General features: G+C 26.5%; 3 protein-coding genes and 1 long non-coding RNA gene across 4 annotated transcripts in view; 3 read left to right on the forward strand and 1 right to left on the reverse strand.

Moving 5' to 3' along the window:
- The window catches only part of LOC133038992 (disease resistance protein At4g27190-like), a 59,564-nt gene that overhangs the window by 10,615 nt on the left and 30,139 nt on the right, over window positions 1-18,810 (reverse strand). The gene's annotated exons all lie outside the window — the stretch shown is intronic.
- LOC133038993 (uncharacterized) lies at window positions 8,196-17,452 on the forward strand. Its single transcript, XM_061117747.1, has 3 exons — window positions 8,196-8,973; window positions 9,708-9,957; window positions 16,923-17,452. Exons 1-3 carry the CDS (start codon window positions 8,677-8,679, stop codon window positions 17,054-17,056), a joined length of 681 nt encoding a protein of 226 aa, XP_060973730.1. The 5' UTR covers window positions 8,196-8,676; the 3' UTR covers window positions 17,057-17,452.
- LOC133038994 (uncharacterized) lies at window positions 11,235-12,618 on the forward strand. Its single transcript, XM_061117748.1, has 4 exons — window positions 11,235-11,611; window positions 11,717-12,001; window positions 12,104-12,169; window positions 12,281-12,618. The coding sequence occupies exons 1-4, from the start codon at window positions 11,456-11,458 to the stop codon at window positions 12,422-12,424; spliced, it is 651 nt and encodes a 216-aa protein (XP_060973731.1). The 5' UTR covers window positions 11,235-11,455; the 3' UTR covers window positions 12,425-12,618.
- On the forward strand, window positions 13,410-13,932 carry LOC133038995 (uncharacterized). The gene is made up of 2 exons (XR_009688541.1): window positions 13,410-13,458; window positions 13,556-13,932. It is a non-coding gene; the product is annotated as an uncharacterized LOC133038995 (long non-coding RNA).

Below are 18,810 nucleotides of genomic sequence, written 5' to 3' on the forward strand. Positions count from 1 at the left end.
ATATTTATTGGTTTAATTTGGATTTATTCAATATTTTAGACTAATATTTTTTGGATCGGATCGGATCCATCCAATATTTTAGGTCTAATATGTATTGGATTAGACTGGATCCATCCAATCTAAGAAAAAAAGAGTAAAATTTTAATGTATACATATATATTTTACGTGTAACATTATAAAATCTAATTACTCATCTAAACTAAATGAAAATACTAATTAGTTTAATTGGATGTTGGATGTATTAGATTTTTAGACACTCCATCCAACATCCGATCCGATCCAATTGGATATTCAAAAATAACATCCAATCTGATCCGATCACAATTGGATATCCAATGTTTGGCGGTCGGTTGTGATTGGATCGGTCGGTTGTGATAGGATCGATCGGTTGTCATTGGATTGGATCGATTTATGCACACCCCTAGACATGACACAGGGATATTAGTCTCAAAATTAAAGAAGATTCATAAATTAATTCATCGGTTATCTTATCTTGGGATAGGCTACAATTAACTGAGATATCTATCTCACATTGTGTTACAGTAACGCCAACATATGACGACGATAAAAGTACATGGTTAGACGCGACGACATTCTGTGATTATCTTGGAGTTAGCAGGGATAACCCATAAGCATACAAGATCCAAAGTGATATTGTTGGAAATGGTAGAGAATGAATTCTTTAAGAACTTCTTACTCATTGATCCACATACTCGTGAGTATGTTGAAAGACTAAGGAAAATAAGCAAACTATGGCCTATCTCGATGTTCTTAAAGGCTGTTTCGAGAATTGTCATAAAAAGCAAACGCGAGGACAAACGTTTTAACTAGCGTCTCACGTAATACGACCAGCTATTCTTGAACATCATTGAAGAACGCGGGCCATATTTGTAATATGTTATTTCGGTAAAGAAAACTACTTTATGATAAGGATAAAAAGCAGTTATCAGCATTTATTTCATTTATCCACTTATGGGAATTGTCCACGTGCGTTTCATGAACGGTTACCTAGATAAAATCAAAATAGAATAACTGTCATTCCTAAAAATTCTATAAATAGAGATGGAGCCTACGAGTATAGGGATCAATTTTTTGGAGAGAAAAAGACTTCAGAGATAAAGTGTTAGAAATACCTAGAAATATTATTGTGTATCCATAATTACTGTAGAAGAATAATCAGATTTAATACTGACTTGTGGAGTATGTAAATTTTAACTACAAAATCACGTAAAAAAATTTTGTATTTCACATATACTTAGCATATATAAATATTTTACGCTTATTTACAAGGTTTCATTATCGTTAAAGAATTTTTGAGTTAACACTTTTAAATAAGGAATTTTCATAAATAAATAACTATGACATATACATTCTAAGTAGAATCAAAACTAAAACAAAATTAACATCATAATATCTTTTACTCAATTCCTTGAAATTTATTTTTGTAATTTATTCAACAAAGAATAGTGTGGTTTTTAAAAAAATGTTTTAGTATGACCATAAAGATTAAGAGTAGTTATTTAAAATTGTGGTTTGATATGTTATGGTTTTAAATAATTAGTAAACAAAGAACGCATCGTGAGCTGTTGTTTAAATTTTTTCTGACAATACATATTAATAAAACTCCAATAATAAACAATAATACCAATCTTAATCTTAGTAATTGTTTAGGTATATGATAAAGGATAGTGTAGCTTATAGTTAATGACTGTTAGTGATGGTATTTGAATCCAAATGAAGGAGAGTGGAAAAACTGGTAACAATTGATAATTGCCCACACATGTAGTAGTATTCATGTATGGTAATGGTATAGGGTACAATATTAGCATAATTCACACCCCTTTTAATATATATAATAATTACTTTATTTATTTATTTGTATATTTTACTTAAAAATCTTATGTTTAAATACTTAACAAATCAATATGCTAAATAACAATTTTTTTAAGGTTAAGTAAACAATTCACTATATTAAAAAAACAATTTAGTAATAATTATCATAACAATAATAAACTTCATAATAAAAAGAAACGTATATGTGACCAATTTAGTGAAATTGTTTTTTTTTCTTTCTTGTACTGCAAAAATTTTGATTTCTATTGTTTAGTTTAATTAATTGATGGTTAAGTATATAAATATAGGGTGATTCTACAATGCATCACTTAAAAGAGATGTACTGATGTACTCTTGACTTGTTTCGGCATTCAGAAGAACTTTTTAGTCTATTTTTTTTTTTTCATATTCATGTACGTTATATCTATTTAAGATAACCTACAAAATTTTAAGAAATTCAGAATAATTTACAATATAGAAAACAATGTTCAAACTATCTATTTTACAAACGTATAAAATAAAATAGTCACGCGTGCAACACACTGTTTGAACGTATTTTTCGGCACGTTAAACTTTTGAATTTTTTAAAATTTTGCAGGATGCCTTAAATAACTATAACGTACATGACCATGAAAAAAAATTTGACTAAAAAATTATTAATTTCGAATGCTAAAACAGATAAGGGTGCATCAATATATCCATTTTAAGGGAGTACATTGTAGAATTTCCTTATAAATATATATTTAAGTTTTATATGATGACTATCATATTATTTTATTTACGTTAAAATATTTAATTTATTTATTGCTCATGTTATATGATAGATAAACATATTTCGTATATCCAAAAATTTGTTTTAAAAAATATAATTAGTCAAAAATGTGTAAACATATATATAGAAATCTGAAAAGAAAGATAATATACACAAATTTTTAAATTAAATAGAAAAATATTTTATTTAAATACAAAATAATGAATGTACACAGTTAACTTACCATAAATAGACTCTAACAGTTTTTCAAAAAAAAAAAAAGAAAAGACTAACAATAAAAACAAAAAGTAGTTAAGATTTGTACCTAAAAGTGAAATATTAATATGTGGTATCATTATAATAATATTAAATATTATTGTCATAGAAAATATAATTATCCCTTCATATATATTATAATTACTTTATATAACATGTTTATTTTTTAAATAGTAATTATATTCTCTTTATTTACGACGTTTTTCCTATGTTTGTTTTTTACTTTCTTTCAAATTAAAGAGTATAATTACTTTTTTTGTAATTTAATAGCTTTTATAATATATTAGGTTTTACTAGGCTAATTTTACTTAATAGGTTTTTGACTTTTTATCTTTAATGATATATTTAATTTAAGAATTTGATTGCATTTTAATGGTTGAGCCAATTTTATCTCGTGATTGACTTCAATTTTATTTTCAATATCTTAATTGATTTTGATTATTATATATGATACTTTTTTAGGAAAAGATTTACGAAACTCATTAAATTACATTAAATGAAATTTATTTTTACATTATCACTTTATTTTTTCTTACCATTTATAATTCAGTGTAATATTTTAGATCTTCTTACTAGTATTTTTTACTTAAAATGTATGATTTTGTTTTTCATAAAGCTATTAATGATTTAATTTTATTGTTTTATTGTATTTAAGGTTAGTGGATTTTTTGGTCATTAATTTATTAATTATATTTTCTTCTTTTAAGTCCTTATTTATGATCTTTATTATTTTTATTATTTATTTTCTCATTTCTTTTATTTACATTACAGTAAGTTTTTTATCATTAATTTATTAATTATTTTTATCTGTTAAAGTCTTTAATTACAATTTATGTAATTGCTTGAGTGGTGGCTTTTTTGTATTGACCTTTAAATATGATTTAGATTATTTATGATTTTTTATTATCTTAGTTACATGATTTTCTTTCCTTTTATTTACATTACAAAAAGTTCTCTATTGTAGTTGCTCTTTTTATGAGTCAAATTGTCTTTATTAATTTAAAGGTATTGGAATTATCAATATTGTTATTTTAATTATGACTAATATGGTTTTTTAGTTTTTATGGCACGTGTTTTTTGGTTTTTGTAAGGCAATATATCTAGTTTTGTAAATGGTTTGTTTTTATTGTTTTTGTAAGGCCAATGTGGCTAGTTTTTTTGTATGGCCAATGTGGCTAGTTTTCTTTGTACGGCCAATGTGGTTAGTTTTGGTTTTGTAAGGCCAGTATGGCTATTTTTGTTTTGTAAGGCTAGTATGGCTAGTTTTTGGTTTTGTAAGGCCAGTATGGCTAGTTTTAATTTTGTAAGTGTAATCACCGTCAGGAATGGAGATGAAAATAGATAAGTATCTACGTCAGAGAATTCTATGTGACTATTTATATAAAATTTCATATTTTATTTTATTTTATTTATAAGGGAAATTTCATTTTTTTTATTAAATATTTATTATGTATTAATTAATTTCTCTTTATTTTGCAGGTGTTTTACTAGTGGTTCGGAAGTGACAACTCTCAGTTTTGAGGTTTTCTTTTCTGATATTATGGTTTTATTGTCTAGCTCTCCTAGGGTATCTCTGCATGCTCTTAGGATAGACAATAAACTATTATAGATGGAAGAAAATTCTCCTCTGGTTGTGTAACTTTGTTACCTTTGTTATTTTAACCTGTATCGGTTACCCTACAAAAAAAAAAAAAAAAAAAAAAAGTGAAATATTAATATGTGGTATTATTATAATAATATTAACTATTATTGTCATAGAAAATATAATTATCCCTTCATATATATTATAATTACTTTATATAACATGTTTATTAATAAAACTAAACACAATATAAAATAAAAATATACAGATAAGTTTACAGAATATATGGTATAAATAATACCAAAGTATATTTATTTTATAAAAATGCTAATTATTTCAATTTTCAATTGCGTTATTAAAAAGTAAACGCTGAAATTTAAATAGATATAAACAATTATATATGTAAATATTTATATTCTGATTATTAATATAATATTATGTTTATCTAAAATTAAGTTAAAAATTGGGCATTTTACAATTATGTATATATTATTTTAATTAATTACAAGATATGTACAAAAAAACTTATTATCATTTTCTCATAATTTTTACATATATATTATAAAAAAAATTTCAATTTTTTTTATAATATATATGGTAATAATTATTGATTATTATATATATATGATAATATTGGCTATGTTTATTTTTATGTTTACAATTATAATGATTAATGAACATACCAATAATATAAAACATTTTATATATGTGTTTATTTTATTTTCTATATTTAATAAACAAAATAATAATATTCACATAGGTTTATTATATCACTCTATGTGTGTTATGTTTATTTTTTAGTAATTTTTTAAAAAATAAATAATATATACATAAAAAAAATTGTTTATCTTTATCTTTTTCTTTGTTTATTGTGTCATGTTTATTTTTTCTAATTCAATAATTTTTGGAGTTTATAAAATTATGTTTGTTTATTTATTTTTTGATGTAAGAATTATACTTCAATATAAAATTCGTTCACTAACTCATTAGAAAATAATCAATATATAGAAACAATAGAAAGAAAATATACTTGTTTTAGTATAGTATAAATTGGTTATGTCTTTTTTTATGTTTACAATTATAATAAACATACTAATAATATAAAATACTTTGTATATATATGTTTATTTTATTTTCCATTTATTAAACATACTATAAACAAAATAATAATATTCACGTATGTTTATTATAGAAATATTTGCACCAACAACTATTATTATTAAATTATTTAAGAATTTACCCTTACCTATTTTAATACTCACAATTTAGGCATTTCTTTTTGATAGGTATACCAATGTATATTTATTGCTTCTCTCTCCTAAACTCTGCCTACATGCTAGCTTTTTTATTTTTTTTCCAGACACAGTAGCTTTTTTTTTTTAATAAGAATCTTATTTTTTCAAAATAACAGTAAACTAGGTTGATCAAATATATTTTTTTTTTTTACATTCTATTCTTTTTTTTTTTTTTATTTTACATTCTTTTTTGTTTTTTAATCTAATTAGTAGTTTTAGAAAAAAATAATTATATGTATCAACGTGAATTGTAAATTATTTATGAAATTTTCTTAGACCATTTTATTGTTTTAAATACCGCTACACGCCTACTAAAATTAAAAATTAACCATATGTTTTTCTTTTACATTTTATTGACTCTCCTAGTTGATATACAATCAGATTTTAAAAAAAAAAAAAAATTATGTGAATAAACGACACAAATTGTTATTATTCTCACTTTCTTTATTTTTTGTTTATTTCAAAAGTTTTTTCAGCCACGCAATTTATTATTTGGACACAAAAATTACACTATTATAATCTATTTTTTAAAGTGATCATTTTGACATGTTAGAAGCATATATTTTTCTGCTACAAAAAAAAATGACTAAAATTAAAAGTTAGACTAAGGTTTCTTAAACAACAAAATAACACACTATAATTTAAAATCTAAACAAGAAATTATAAGTCTCCTCCAATATTTATCTTTTTACTTTTTTTTTTCCTTTTTGTTTACTTTTTCTTTTTCTGACATTATTATCTTCTTCATTTATTTATTAATTTGTTTTTTTGAAAAAATCTTCTTCATTTATTATTATTTTTTTATTATTCTTTTTCTCTAAATTTATTATTTCTCTTAGTTTTTTGTATTTTTCCTCTAACATTTAGATATCTCTCTTACATTTTAGTGACTCCGAAAAAGGACGATCAGTGTTAAAAGAAACTTTTTTATTCCTTTTTTATATTTTGTAACAAAAAGTAATAAAATTTAAAATTTAATAAACTTTAACATATCAAGTAACATCATAACTTAACTTAAAGTCTTTTGTTATTTTGTATTTAAAAGTTAAAATATAGTATACTAATAATAAATTTATTTAATAAAAAGAATTTAATATGTTAATAAAAAAACTTATAAAGTTACCAAATAGTATCTAAAACATAATAGAATTAGTTACAATATAAAAATTATTATATATATTAACTTTAAAGTTGTCTGATCAAAATAAGCAACTAAATGTGTATGAGAAAAAAATTATCTTGAATTAATTTTTTTCTAATAAAAAGTAACTAATTGATATATTATTTACATCAAAAGCAACCAAAAGGTTGCTTTTTTTAAAATTTGCAAAACACTGAAATTTCTGGAAGCGAGATTTTTTTATTTTTTTCAATTTTCGGTAATTATTTTATATTTCGGTATTTATGCTGACGTGGCAATCGGTATTTGTGCAAATAATTTTCTTAAAGGTATTTTTATAAATAAAATCAATTTTAGGTATAATATTGAAAAGACCCCTTTATTATATCACTCTATGTGTCATGTTTATTTTTAGTAATTTTAAGTATTGATTTATATTTATATACATTAATGTTTATAATTTTGATATTTTATTTTATTAAAAAAAAAAAATCTTATTAAATTATAATAATTCATACTAAAATTGATAATAAATATTTATGTTTTAATAAAAAAATATTTAACTTATTTATTTTTATAAAACTGTTTAATTAATTTTACGAAATTGTTTATTTTGAGTTTTAATAAACATATTTTATTATATATTTAATGATTAAAATGTATGGTTTCATGTAATAAGTTTTCAAAATATATAAGTTTTTAAAATAATTTTTTTTTTTTTTGCACATTTTTTATAATTGTGTTGTTTTTGTTGTACATTTGTGAGAAAAGCCCTTAAAAATTGTATAAATAAGTTTACAAAATATATATGTTTAATGAACAATGTCAATATATGACACTAGAGTTTATATATAAACATTTATTTTTCGATTATCAATATCATATATTTATTAAATTTAATATCTATAATAATTATATGCATACATAAAAATTTACGATTTATATGTGTATTTAATAAATAGTGTCTATGTTTCTTATATAAAATTATTTAACAAAATTAACATTCAAACTTGTATTTGAGAAAGAAAATGATAAGCATAATAATGATCAAAAGTGGGATAGAAAAAGGGAGTCTTAATTTATTGAATGAATAAAGTGAATAATTTCCATAAATATAACCTATATACAATTAATATAAAAATTGAATAAAAAAGAGTCATCAACTACCAAGTTCTAAAAAAAAAAAAAAAAAAAAAAAAAAAAAAAACCTTACTTATTATATAGTATAAGAAAATGAAAATATATGTATAGTAATATAATTGTTTGTAATGTATATATATATATCAATATATATATATAATAGGAAAATTTACACTCCAGTACTTTAATTGCATTCTTTTTACAAAAATATGGTGCTGTCATTTATATATGTTAATGTACCGTTTTTTATACCGTTTTTAATTTAATTCATTTTTTTTTTTTTTTTAAATAACTGGATGGGACGTGTGATGTGTGATGACGTCATCACATCACGTCCTGCACGTCTTCCATGTTGCAGTGTGCAACTGTTCACGCGCCACTTTTTTTGCATGTGTAATTCAAATTATGGACGGTTTTAGAGGATTGTAATCATTTTTTTTTTTATTTTTATATTCTATTTTACCATTTTTATGGTTTTTTAAGTGTTTGTATAAAAGGAAAGTAAGTTTGTTTTTATAAATATTCATCTTGAGCTTTTCTTTTCTCTGTTTTCGTTTTATACAGAGTATAGGGGTTAGGGTTTCTTCTTCTTGGGGTGGTTTATTTTTGTATTAGCAAGAGAGTTTGAGTGCATCATTTTCGTTTATTGCCTTGTTATTATCATCTGTAAACCTAAAAAATGGTTAAAACTCGTTCCTCAATTTCTCCTTCGCATTCTGTAAAGGTAGCTGCTGATAAGAAGAAAATGGAAAATGTCTCCGATGATGGAGATCGTGATGATTCTGATCGTTCTGGTGGTTCTGGTGGATCATCGGATGGTAGCCGTGGCTCGGCATTGCAAAAGAGAAAAAGAGTTGTTGATAAAGTGAAGAAAGAAGATGTTCGAAATGTGAAAAAGATGAAGCAAGTTGCTGAAGATTTGCCTGAGGATTATGATAGTGAAGACTTGGAGGTTGAAGTTCGTAATGATTTGAAGGTATTTTTATGATTTTTAATTTTTTATTTGGTTGTATTGGGTTTACGATTTTTAGGGGTTTAATTTATTTTTAGATTTTATAGTTTATTGTTTTATTTTTTTAAATGTTTTTGATGTTTGTTTGTAATATTTTTTTTGGTTTATATTGTAGTCGGTTTTTATTTGTGGGTTTTTGGGTGTTGTTTTTATTTTGTTATTTTTCATGATGTTTGTAATCTATTTTGTTGATTTTAGGTTTGATTATTTGTTTTTAGGTTACTGTTTATGTGTTTTTTTGGTTTATTTGTTAATTTGTTTCGATTTTGTTTATTTAGGTTATGTTTAAGTTTATTTTGTTTTATTTTGTTTATTTTGTTTATTTTTGGGTTTTAGATTTTTTATGGGTATTTTTCTTGTTTACTATGGAAAGTTTTGGCTTACAAATATATTTTCTGTTTTTGTTTATTATAGGGTTTGATTATTTATTTTTAGGTTATTGTTATTGATTTTTTAGTTTATTTGTTAATTTTTTTTCGATTTTGTTTATTTAGGTTTATGTTTAAGCTTACTGGTTTATTTTTGTATGTTTATGGTTTATTATAGTTTTTAGGTATTGATGTGTATTTTTTTTTTGTTTACAGTGGAAAGTATTGGTTTACAAATTTAAATGATTATTGTATCCTGTGAAGTTGTTTATTGATGCTTATTTTTAGTTTAATGTGTGGATTTCTTTGTATATCATTTTTTTTTTACAGGAATGGGATTTATATTTCAAGCCTGGTGAAAAGATTCAGGGAAAAGTGATGTTATTCCCTAATCAGGATAACATTGTTGTCAAAAATATTAATTCCAAGTTGACTAAAGATCAACGTAAGTTGTTTCGTGATACTTGTTTTGGTTATTTTTTGGATAGCCATCCTGTTGGTTTTCAGTCTCAATTAGTTCATAATGCCTTACATAGGGAGGTATATCAGAAAAATGAAAAAGAAATGTGGTTTAAGTTTGGTGATGAGAATTTCAGATTCAGTTTAGCTGAGTTTGCTGTTGTTTCTGGTTTCTTGTGTGTTGGTGATGCCGATTTGAGTAAGTATACACACGGAGAAAATGCTTTTGTTGATCGATATTTTTGTGATCGACAAAGGATCGTTAGTCTTTGTTGAGCATAGGTTTATGTATAGTGATTTCAAGTCAGATGAGTATGCTGTGAAGATGGCTGTTTTGTACCTTGTTACTAATTGTTTGATTAGTAGTGTTTACTCAAAAAAAGTTCCTGTTGAGATTTTGAACATAATTGGGGTTGATGAGTATGGTAGTTTTCCATGGGGTATACCAGTGTTTGAATTAACTTTGCACAATTTAAAGATTGGTCTGAGGGGTGTTATGAAGGGAAAAGGTGTTGCTAAGCCTCTTGCTAAGGTTAAAGGGAAACATTTGGAAAAGGGTCCTCGATCTTATAAACTTCCTGGTTTACCTTTTGCATTTTTGGTTTGGTTGTATGAAACCATTCCTTTGTGCTTGAAGGCAAAGTTTTGTTCCTATGATTCTGGTAAACCATATAGGTTTTGTAGATGGAAGAGTATTGGAAATCCTAATTCAAGTGAAGTTGAGAAGAAAGTTCTATCTTCAAATAAGGTATTTTTTATATTTTGTAAATTGTTTATTTGTTGTTTTTATTATATTTTGTAAACTAATTATTTTTTCTTGTTTTGCTAGCTGAAAGGAAAACATATTGTGCCTACTGAAGATGAAATAAAAGGTTTATTGGTGCTTACTGGAATGGAGTTTATTGGCCGAGAAGAGTCAGATGATGACTTTGATGATGTTCCATTCTCAAAGTTTAATGTTGATAGAGTTGGATCTTCTGGTGTACAGAAGGAGTTTACTGGTGGTTTTGATGTCGATGGTGTGATGCGTAAGATGAAGGAGTTTATTTCTAGGCAAAAGAAGACTGATGAGTCTATTGAAGTATTGAATAATGTGTTGGAGGGTAGATTCAAGGAGTTGCAGTTAAGTCTTCAGTCGTATATTGACTCAAAGATCAGTGAAGGCTTGGTTTTTTTTATGGAATTGAAGTTTAATGAGTTGAAGGAAGCTATTGAAAATGCAAAAATTTCTAAAGATGGAAATGATAGTCCTGATGAGAGCGATGGCAAGGTTTGATTATGTTTATTTTATTAGTTTATTAGATGTTTCTTTGTTTTTTCATATGTTATTTTGATTTTGTTGGTTTTTTCTTTTTTTTTGTTGCAAGAATGATGATTTAAATGATGTTGAAGTTTTGATGTGAAAAGTCAAGATGCAATTGAAACTGTTGGACTCGATGAGAATATCCAATATACTCAGGTTATTATTGTTTTGTAAACTAGTATATTGTTTTTTGTTTATTGAATATTTTTTGTTTTTTGAATATTTTTTATTTATGTTATTAATGTTTTTATTGTTTAATGGGTTTTTTTTTATTTTTTTGTAGGTTTTTAATGATGATGCTCCTTCATTTGATATTATGAGTTTTATTTCTAGTAAACCTGATTGGTTTACTGAAGAAAAAAAGAATACTGATAAATTGAATGATGAAGAACAGGTTGTTGATGATCATGGCCTATTTAAGGATGTTGTTAAAAAATCTAAGGAGGATGAAGATGATGGTGGTGATGACCAGGCAAGTTTATTTATTTTTTAGTTTTTTCATTATTTAGATGATTTGTTACTATGTTGGTTGTTGTCTCTGTCAAATGTTTTTTATGTTTGTTTTGTATATTTACAGGGTTTGGGGGGTGGTGATGCTGTTAAAGCTATTGGTTCAGATGGGACAAATAAAGACAATGTTGAGGGAAAGAATACTGAAGAAGCAAAAGATGTTGCAGATGGGAGTAATAAAGATAATGTTGAGGGCAGAGCAGTTGATGTAGATGCAAGTGTAAATGATGTTGAAGGTGTTTGTAGTAAGGGAAAGTTGTTTGATAGTCAAGGCACTGAGGATAGTATCACTGTGTCTGCTTTGGAGATTATAAATGAAAAGATTGATGCCTATGAGGGAAGCATTAAAAAGGTTTGTCATTTTTTGTTTACTGTATACTTTTTTGTTTATTTAGTTTATTTTATATTTTGAATCATTTTGTCATGTTTAATTATTTTTATTTTTTGTTTTTAGGATAAGTCTTTAAATAAATTAGAGGCAACAAATGCTGATGTTTTATCTACCTATGGGTTGGACAAGGTTTGTTTACTTTTTTTTTTTTTTTTAATTCTTGATTATGTTCTGAGTATTGATTTTTGGTTTACTATGTTTACATATATTTTGTTTTTTTTTTTTGCATGATATTTTAAGACTGATGTTGTTGGTGTTGAGAAGAAGCATGGTTCTCAAGAAAGCTTTTCTGTATCTACCATGGAGGTTGTTAATGATCATTTGGTTTCCTATGAAGACAGTTTGAAAAAGGTTTATTTTTATTTTGTTTATGTTATTTGGTAGTTTATTTTTTTTTTCTTTTCACTTACTTTTTTTTTTATTTGTTTGTAATTGTTTTGAATGCTAGGGAAAGTCTATAAAATTGGAGGAAGAAACTCCTACAGTTGGAAATAGAGAGAGGAAACCTAGTTCTGTATACAACAGTCCGTATGCCACAGAATTTGGTTCAGGTAGTATTGGTAAACCAAAAGGTGGACGTCCTGGATCATGTGCTTTTGGATTTGGCTTTTTCAATGTGATTGATGATGTGCAAGCTAAATCTTTTGATCAGTGGTTTAAGATTGGGTTTAATGATAAAAACAAAGTGAAGAAGTTTAAAGAATGTCATAGGAAGCTTAAGGTTCCATTGGATTTTGTGGTTTGTCAAATTGATGATAAGATGTGGTTCTATGATTTGCTTACTGTTGGGAAGAACTTGTCATGCTCGGTTAGTGTGTTATTATATATTTTTTTTTGTTTATTGTATACTTTTTCGTATATTTGTTTATAACTTTGGATTGTTTTATGTTTATTGCGGCATATTGATGTTTGTTTCTACTATTTGAGAAAGAAGTTAAAGTATGACCAAATCCGTGAAAATTTACGGTAATACTACCGATTGCTTCTTTGCTTCTCAAATTTTTGAAGTATATAATGAGTTTGTTGCAAGTGGTGAAAATGTTGATTCGGTTAAGAAGGATTCTAAGGCAAAATTTGCATACATAGCGGGTTTTTATATGTTATGCAATAAACCCAGCCGAGCTTGATTTCGTACTAATGCTGTTAACGTGATTGTTCTTGCTCATTGGATATTGTGTATTCCTGACATTAAGATGAGATGCTTAAAAGTGTTGAATTCTATGAGGTTTGGGAGGTACAAGAACAACTCAGAGAGTTTTGTTCGTGCATTTGCTGTAATAATTCCTATCTTACTGTCACATGTTAATTTCTATGAGGGGAGAAAAGATATTGACGGGAGTAGTAAGCACCGGCAAGGTAAAAGATATCGATGCGTTTGATATTGTCGTGGTTGATAATTTGCCACAACAAGAGGATAGGTAACTATCTTTGTTTTTTTTTTTATATTTATGATTCTATGTTATTGTTTATTTTTTGTTATCTGACAATTGCTATGGGTTTATTTTTGTGATGTAGTGATTGTGGTGTTTTTATCATAAAGTATGCTCATTTCTTCATGCATGGATTGATTGATAAGATTCCTAAGAAGTTGGACATTGCATTCACTCGGAAGAAGTTGTGTGTTGATCTGTTTGTTCATGCAAAGAAGAAGGAGTTGGGTGGGTACGAGTCTACTTCGGAGCATCCAGGAAGGATGCCATAGTTTTATGTAATAGAACAACATGTTGGAAACCTAGTTTACATTTTTTTGAACTTTATGTGTATTTTTATGTCATGTTGTTTTGTTTTTAGGTTTATGTTTGTGTTTGTTTAAGAAACTGTTTGGAACAGTAATATTTTAGGAGACTCTTGCCTATTTTAATTTTGAAGTAACCTTTTGGTTTACTGGCACAGTATGTTTTGCAGTTTTTATGTTATGTATTTACGTGAGACAATATGTTAATTTTTTGGATTTAGAATTTAGTTTTAGTGTTCTGGCATTTTTTATGTGATTTTTGTTTAATTTTGTTTGATCTTATAAACCAATGACATTTCTGTATACCATTCTAAGTGATATAAACCAATGTGATGGTTTATTAACCTTTAAAATGGTTGTAAATAAATTACGATTAGTAATCGTTCATATATTTGGTAACTGCTCATATATAGAGGAGGAAAAAAACTTACTTGAATCTAAGCGAATTGTAATCATTTTATTAAAAGTTTGTATTAATACATTGAAAAGCTTTATCAACTAACAATTATCATTGTAAATTGTTTTTGTATACTGTCTATTTAGTAACCATGTTTGATGCTTACCAACATTTATTCATTTTACCTCAGGATCTTATGATCTTTTTCTTTTTCTTGGTGGTTTTAGTACTGGGTCATTTTTACATGATCTTTTGTTGTGTCCTCTCTGGTGACATTGACCGCATACCACTTGTGCTTTTGCTTCAAGTCCATTTTTGTATCGTTGTTTCTTTGGTCTTCCTAAGCTCTCTTATGTTTAGGTGGGAGGACTACAATATTTCTTATTAAATGCTGGTATATTCCATGATGTTGCCTCACCTAATGGGAGTATACTGTCTTCATATGTTGCCATAAAAGCTTCTTTCGTGTAGTAGTATGAGCAATATTTGTAGCAAGACAGTTCCTTTTGCTTAGTACAGCCATTGCATGAGAGCAAGGCATTTCATCATATTCAAATCGTTGGCAGCTGCATGTTTTATTCTCCAAGTTTACTATGTGAGATCTGTTGTTGTCGTGTACTTGGTATACCAGAAGGTTTGCTGTTTCAACCTGTATTAATCAAGTAAACGATTATTAAGTTTACAACAGAGTAAATATGTTTGTAAGCAATTTTTATTTTTCTGTATACATAATTACCTTGTACTTTAAACTCATATCTCTTTGTTTCTTTAATGTTTTTTCGAGTATTTTTGCCAGTGTTGTTGTATTTTTTTGGGCTCTATTCTTGTTTTCCCAATACCATCTTTGCACCAATGAATGTAGGCATTCTAGTAGAGTTGCGATGGGTAGGTCTCTTACTGCTTTCAAGGCCGCATTGATCGATTCGGCAATATTTGATGTCATTGTTTTGTATCTCCTGTTCATGCCATATAGTCTTGTCCACTTTTCGACACCAATTTCATTCACCAAGTAATCTCTTATTCTTACATCTATATTGTCCAAGTCTTGCATGCTCTTTTCAAAATCTTCTATGTTGTAAGCTTTAGATGCACTATTAAATGCAATCTTGAGCTCATCACCTCCTTTTTTGAATTTCATTTTTATATTCTTCATCAAATGGTAACAACATACCCCATGCATTATATCCGGAAAGGTCTCTTTTATCGCTTTTAGTATACTCTCATGTCTATCTGATACGATGCATTGACCTTCTCTTTCGCCATAAGTTTCCTTTATTTTGTGAAGAAACCATTCCCAAGAGCTGTCATTTTCGGAATCTACTACTGCAAATGCAAGTGGGAATATATGTCTATTTGCATTTTGTGCACTTGCTATCAACAAAGTGCCTCCATGTTGGTTTGTCAAAAAGGTTCCATCTGTGACTATTATTGGTGTACAGTGTTGCCAACCTTTTATTGAAGCACCTACTGCAAAGTATAGATATTTGAATTTGTTATCTTCATCTGTTACTAGGTCTGTGATTGTTCCTGTTTCAAAAGTAACCAATTAGTTTATAGTATAAATTCCTATATAGCATATTAGTACTTTATGTTGATGAAGTATTTTATTACCTGGGTTTGATATTTGCATCATGTATAAAATTGATGGTATCTCACTGTATGATTCTTGTGGGCAGCGACGAGCATCCACAATTGCCTTTTCTCTAGCTCTCCATGCTTTTTGGTAAGATATAGAGACACTGTAATCATCTGCCATGTCATCCACAATTTCTGTTGGAGTGTAATCTCTTTTTGGGTTTACAAACTTGTTTTTTATAACCTTTCCAACCAGAGTTGCTTGTAGCTTGAGGATGGTCTCCAGTGATGTCCAATGAACATGTATGAGTATGCTCTATTTTTCTTATGATAAACATGTCAGTCTTTCCATGTTTTGATGCTAAGAATGTCCAGTTGCAGTTATCATCAATACAGACTAGTTTATAGTCTAGTTTTGATGATCTTTTTACCTTGAAAGGTTGATTGTATCTTATTGAGTGAAGGCTTACTGCTTATTGGAGGGTTTCCTTGTTTGCAAAAACTTGGCCAATGTGTATTTCAGCAACTTGAGGATTTAAAATTATTTGATTTTCTTCGGAGCTTTCTTCCATCGATATTTGAGTTTGTTCAATCACATAATCTGCCATCTTTGTTGCATATTCTGTTCTTGTTGGTAGCAGTTGCCTTGTTTGTAAACTAGTTTCCCCATTGTAGGTATAGTTTACTCTATCATTGTGTTCATTGTCGGTTGTGGATGTTGAGATGTTAACACAGATAGGATATTTGGTCTCATCATCATTTTTCCTTCGTATTTGTTCATAAAACTTGCATCCACTATTGTCTTTGATTCTTATTGGTGGTATGCCTTCAGTTACTTGAAAGTGAAGATCAATCGTATATTTGTTTCTGTCCAAATTCAAAGCTTCGTATACTATGTGAGAAAGCTCATAATGTGAACAATCTGTTGGAATTAGTATACCTTCGACTTCATAATCAACGTATGTTGTTTTGTCAACCCAAGTTCCATTGTAAAAAAGAATCAACCGTTCTAACATCCATATTCCTGCGTGATTTGTTTAGTTTAATCATGTTAAGTATTGTATACAGTAAACATTATGTATATACAAAAATAATAAACATGTAATAGGTGTGATGTTCATAAACTAAATTTTATATTTTTTATAGTAAGGTTTATATGCAGTTTTACTAATTAGATGACTATATGTTGAACTATAATGTTGGAGCGATTACAATTACGAAGGTTTATAGTGTACTGTATTTTTTAAAGTACTTAGTATTGATTAGTTTACTATCAGTTATGATTACAACTGGTAAACTATCTGATTAGTACTGATTAATTGTCAAATAATCATGTTTAACAGAATTAACAAACATGATGGATTTTTAGGTGTTTTCAGGAATTGGAAGGTGTAATGTGTTATAAGCAGTAGTATGTATCGTAATGTATAATAGGTACCTTATTCAGATTTAGTTTTCGATGTTGTAGTTGACGGACTTCTTCTTCTTCCTCGAAGCAACGATTTCTGGTTTTTCGATTTTTTGTTTGTTGTGATCAGCTCATAGGTTTATTGATGGATTGAATTGTAGGTCGAATTAGAGAGACGATGATTTGCTTGTTGTATACAGCAACAGTTTTGAGAGATATGATGATCGATTCTCTAATTTTCAGATTCGTCGAGATCTGTATTTTTCCGTCAATGGTGTTTTTTCGTTCAAAGTTGGTTTGGTTTCTGTTTTTCGTTTTCGTGTATTATTCTTACGGTATTTATAGATTTCTGTTTTAAACAGTAGAACCACGCGCAGAGATGGCCGAGAAATATGGAATTGTGGGCGCGTCTCCTTCATCGCCGGTGGTTCCAAAATTATTCAAGCTAATCACGGTAAGCTTGATGACGTGTCACGGCATACAAATGCATTGTTTTCATTTAACGTTTTTTTTGTAATATTAATGTATATAATGTATATATATAAAAATTTCCCTATATAATATTATAAAGGGCATTTTATTGTATACATTATTTTAATTAATTACAAAATATGTGTAAAAAAATTTATTACCATTTTCTCATACATTTTTATATACAATTAAAAACTTTTTCTTTTTAATTTTTTTATAATATATATGGTAATAATTATTGACTATCTTATATTTCTTTTTTTAGATTCCATAATTCTTGTTAAATTTAAACATAAATACATAATTTCAATATAAATATATTCATACACTATTATATGTATATATGTGTTTATTTTATTTTTTATTAATTAAATATACTAATTTAATAAACAAAATAATAATATTCACATATGTTTATTATATGGTCTATATATGTGTGACATGTTTATTTTTTAGTAATTTTTTAAAAATAAATAATATATATAAATTTTTTTTTATCTTTTTTTTTTGTTTATTATATCATGTTTATTTTTTCTAATTAAATAATATTTGGAGTTTATAAATTATGCTTGTTTATTTATTTTTTGATGTAAGAATTGTATTTTAATAGAAAATTCGTTCACTAACTCATTAGAAAATAATCAATATATAGAAATAATAGAAAGAAAATATATTTATTTTAGTATAAATTGGCTATGTCTATTTTTATGTTTACAATTATAATAAACATGTTAATAATATAAAATACTTCGCATGTATATATATGTTTATTTTGTTTTCTATTTATTAAACATACTAATTTAATAAACAAAATAATAATATTCACATATATTTATTATGTCACTCTATGTGTGTCATGTTTATTTTTAGTAATTTTAAACATTGATTTATATTTTTATATATTAATTTTTATAATTTTTATATTGTATTTTATTAAAAAAAAAAAAGCTTAATTCATACTAAAATATAAATATTTATTCTTTCATAAATAAACACTACAACAAAATTGATCATTACCGGCGGAATTAGTACCGGCGGGGCTAAACCGCCGGTATTAATTGGTTATTACCGGCGGATTTGGTCATCCGCCGGTACTGTTTTTTGAAAATAAAAAAAAAAATAATATTTAAAAAAAAATAAAGTAATACCGGCGGACCACACTTTTACCGGCGGAAATCCCGCCT

The sequence above is a fragment of the Cannabis sativa genome, chromosome 6 (assembly GCF_029168945.1).
Source record: "Cannabis sativa cultivar Pink pepper isolate KNU-18-1 chromosome 6, ASM2916894v1, whole genome shotgun sequence".
NCBI lineage: Eukaryota > Viridiplantae > Streptophyta > Magnoliopsida > Rosales > Cannabaceae > Cannabis > Cannabis sativa.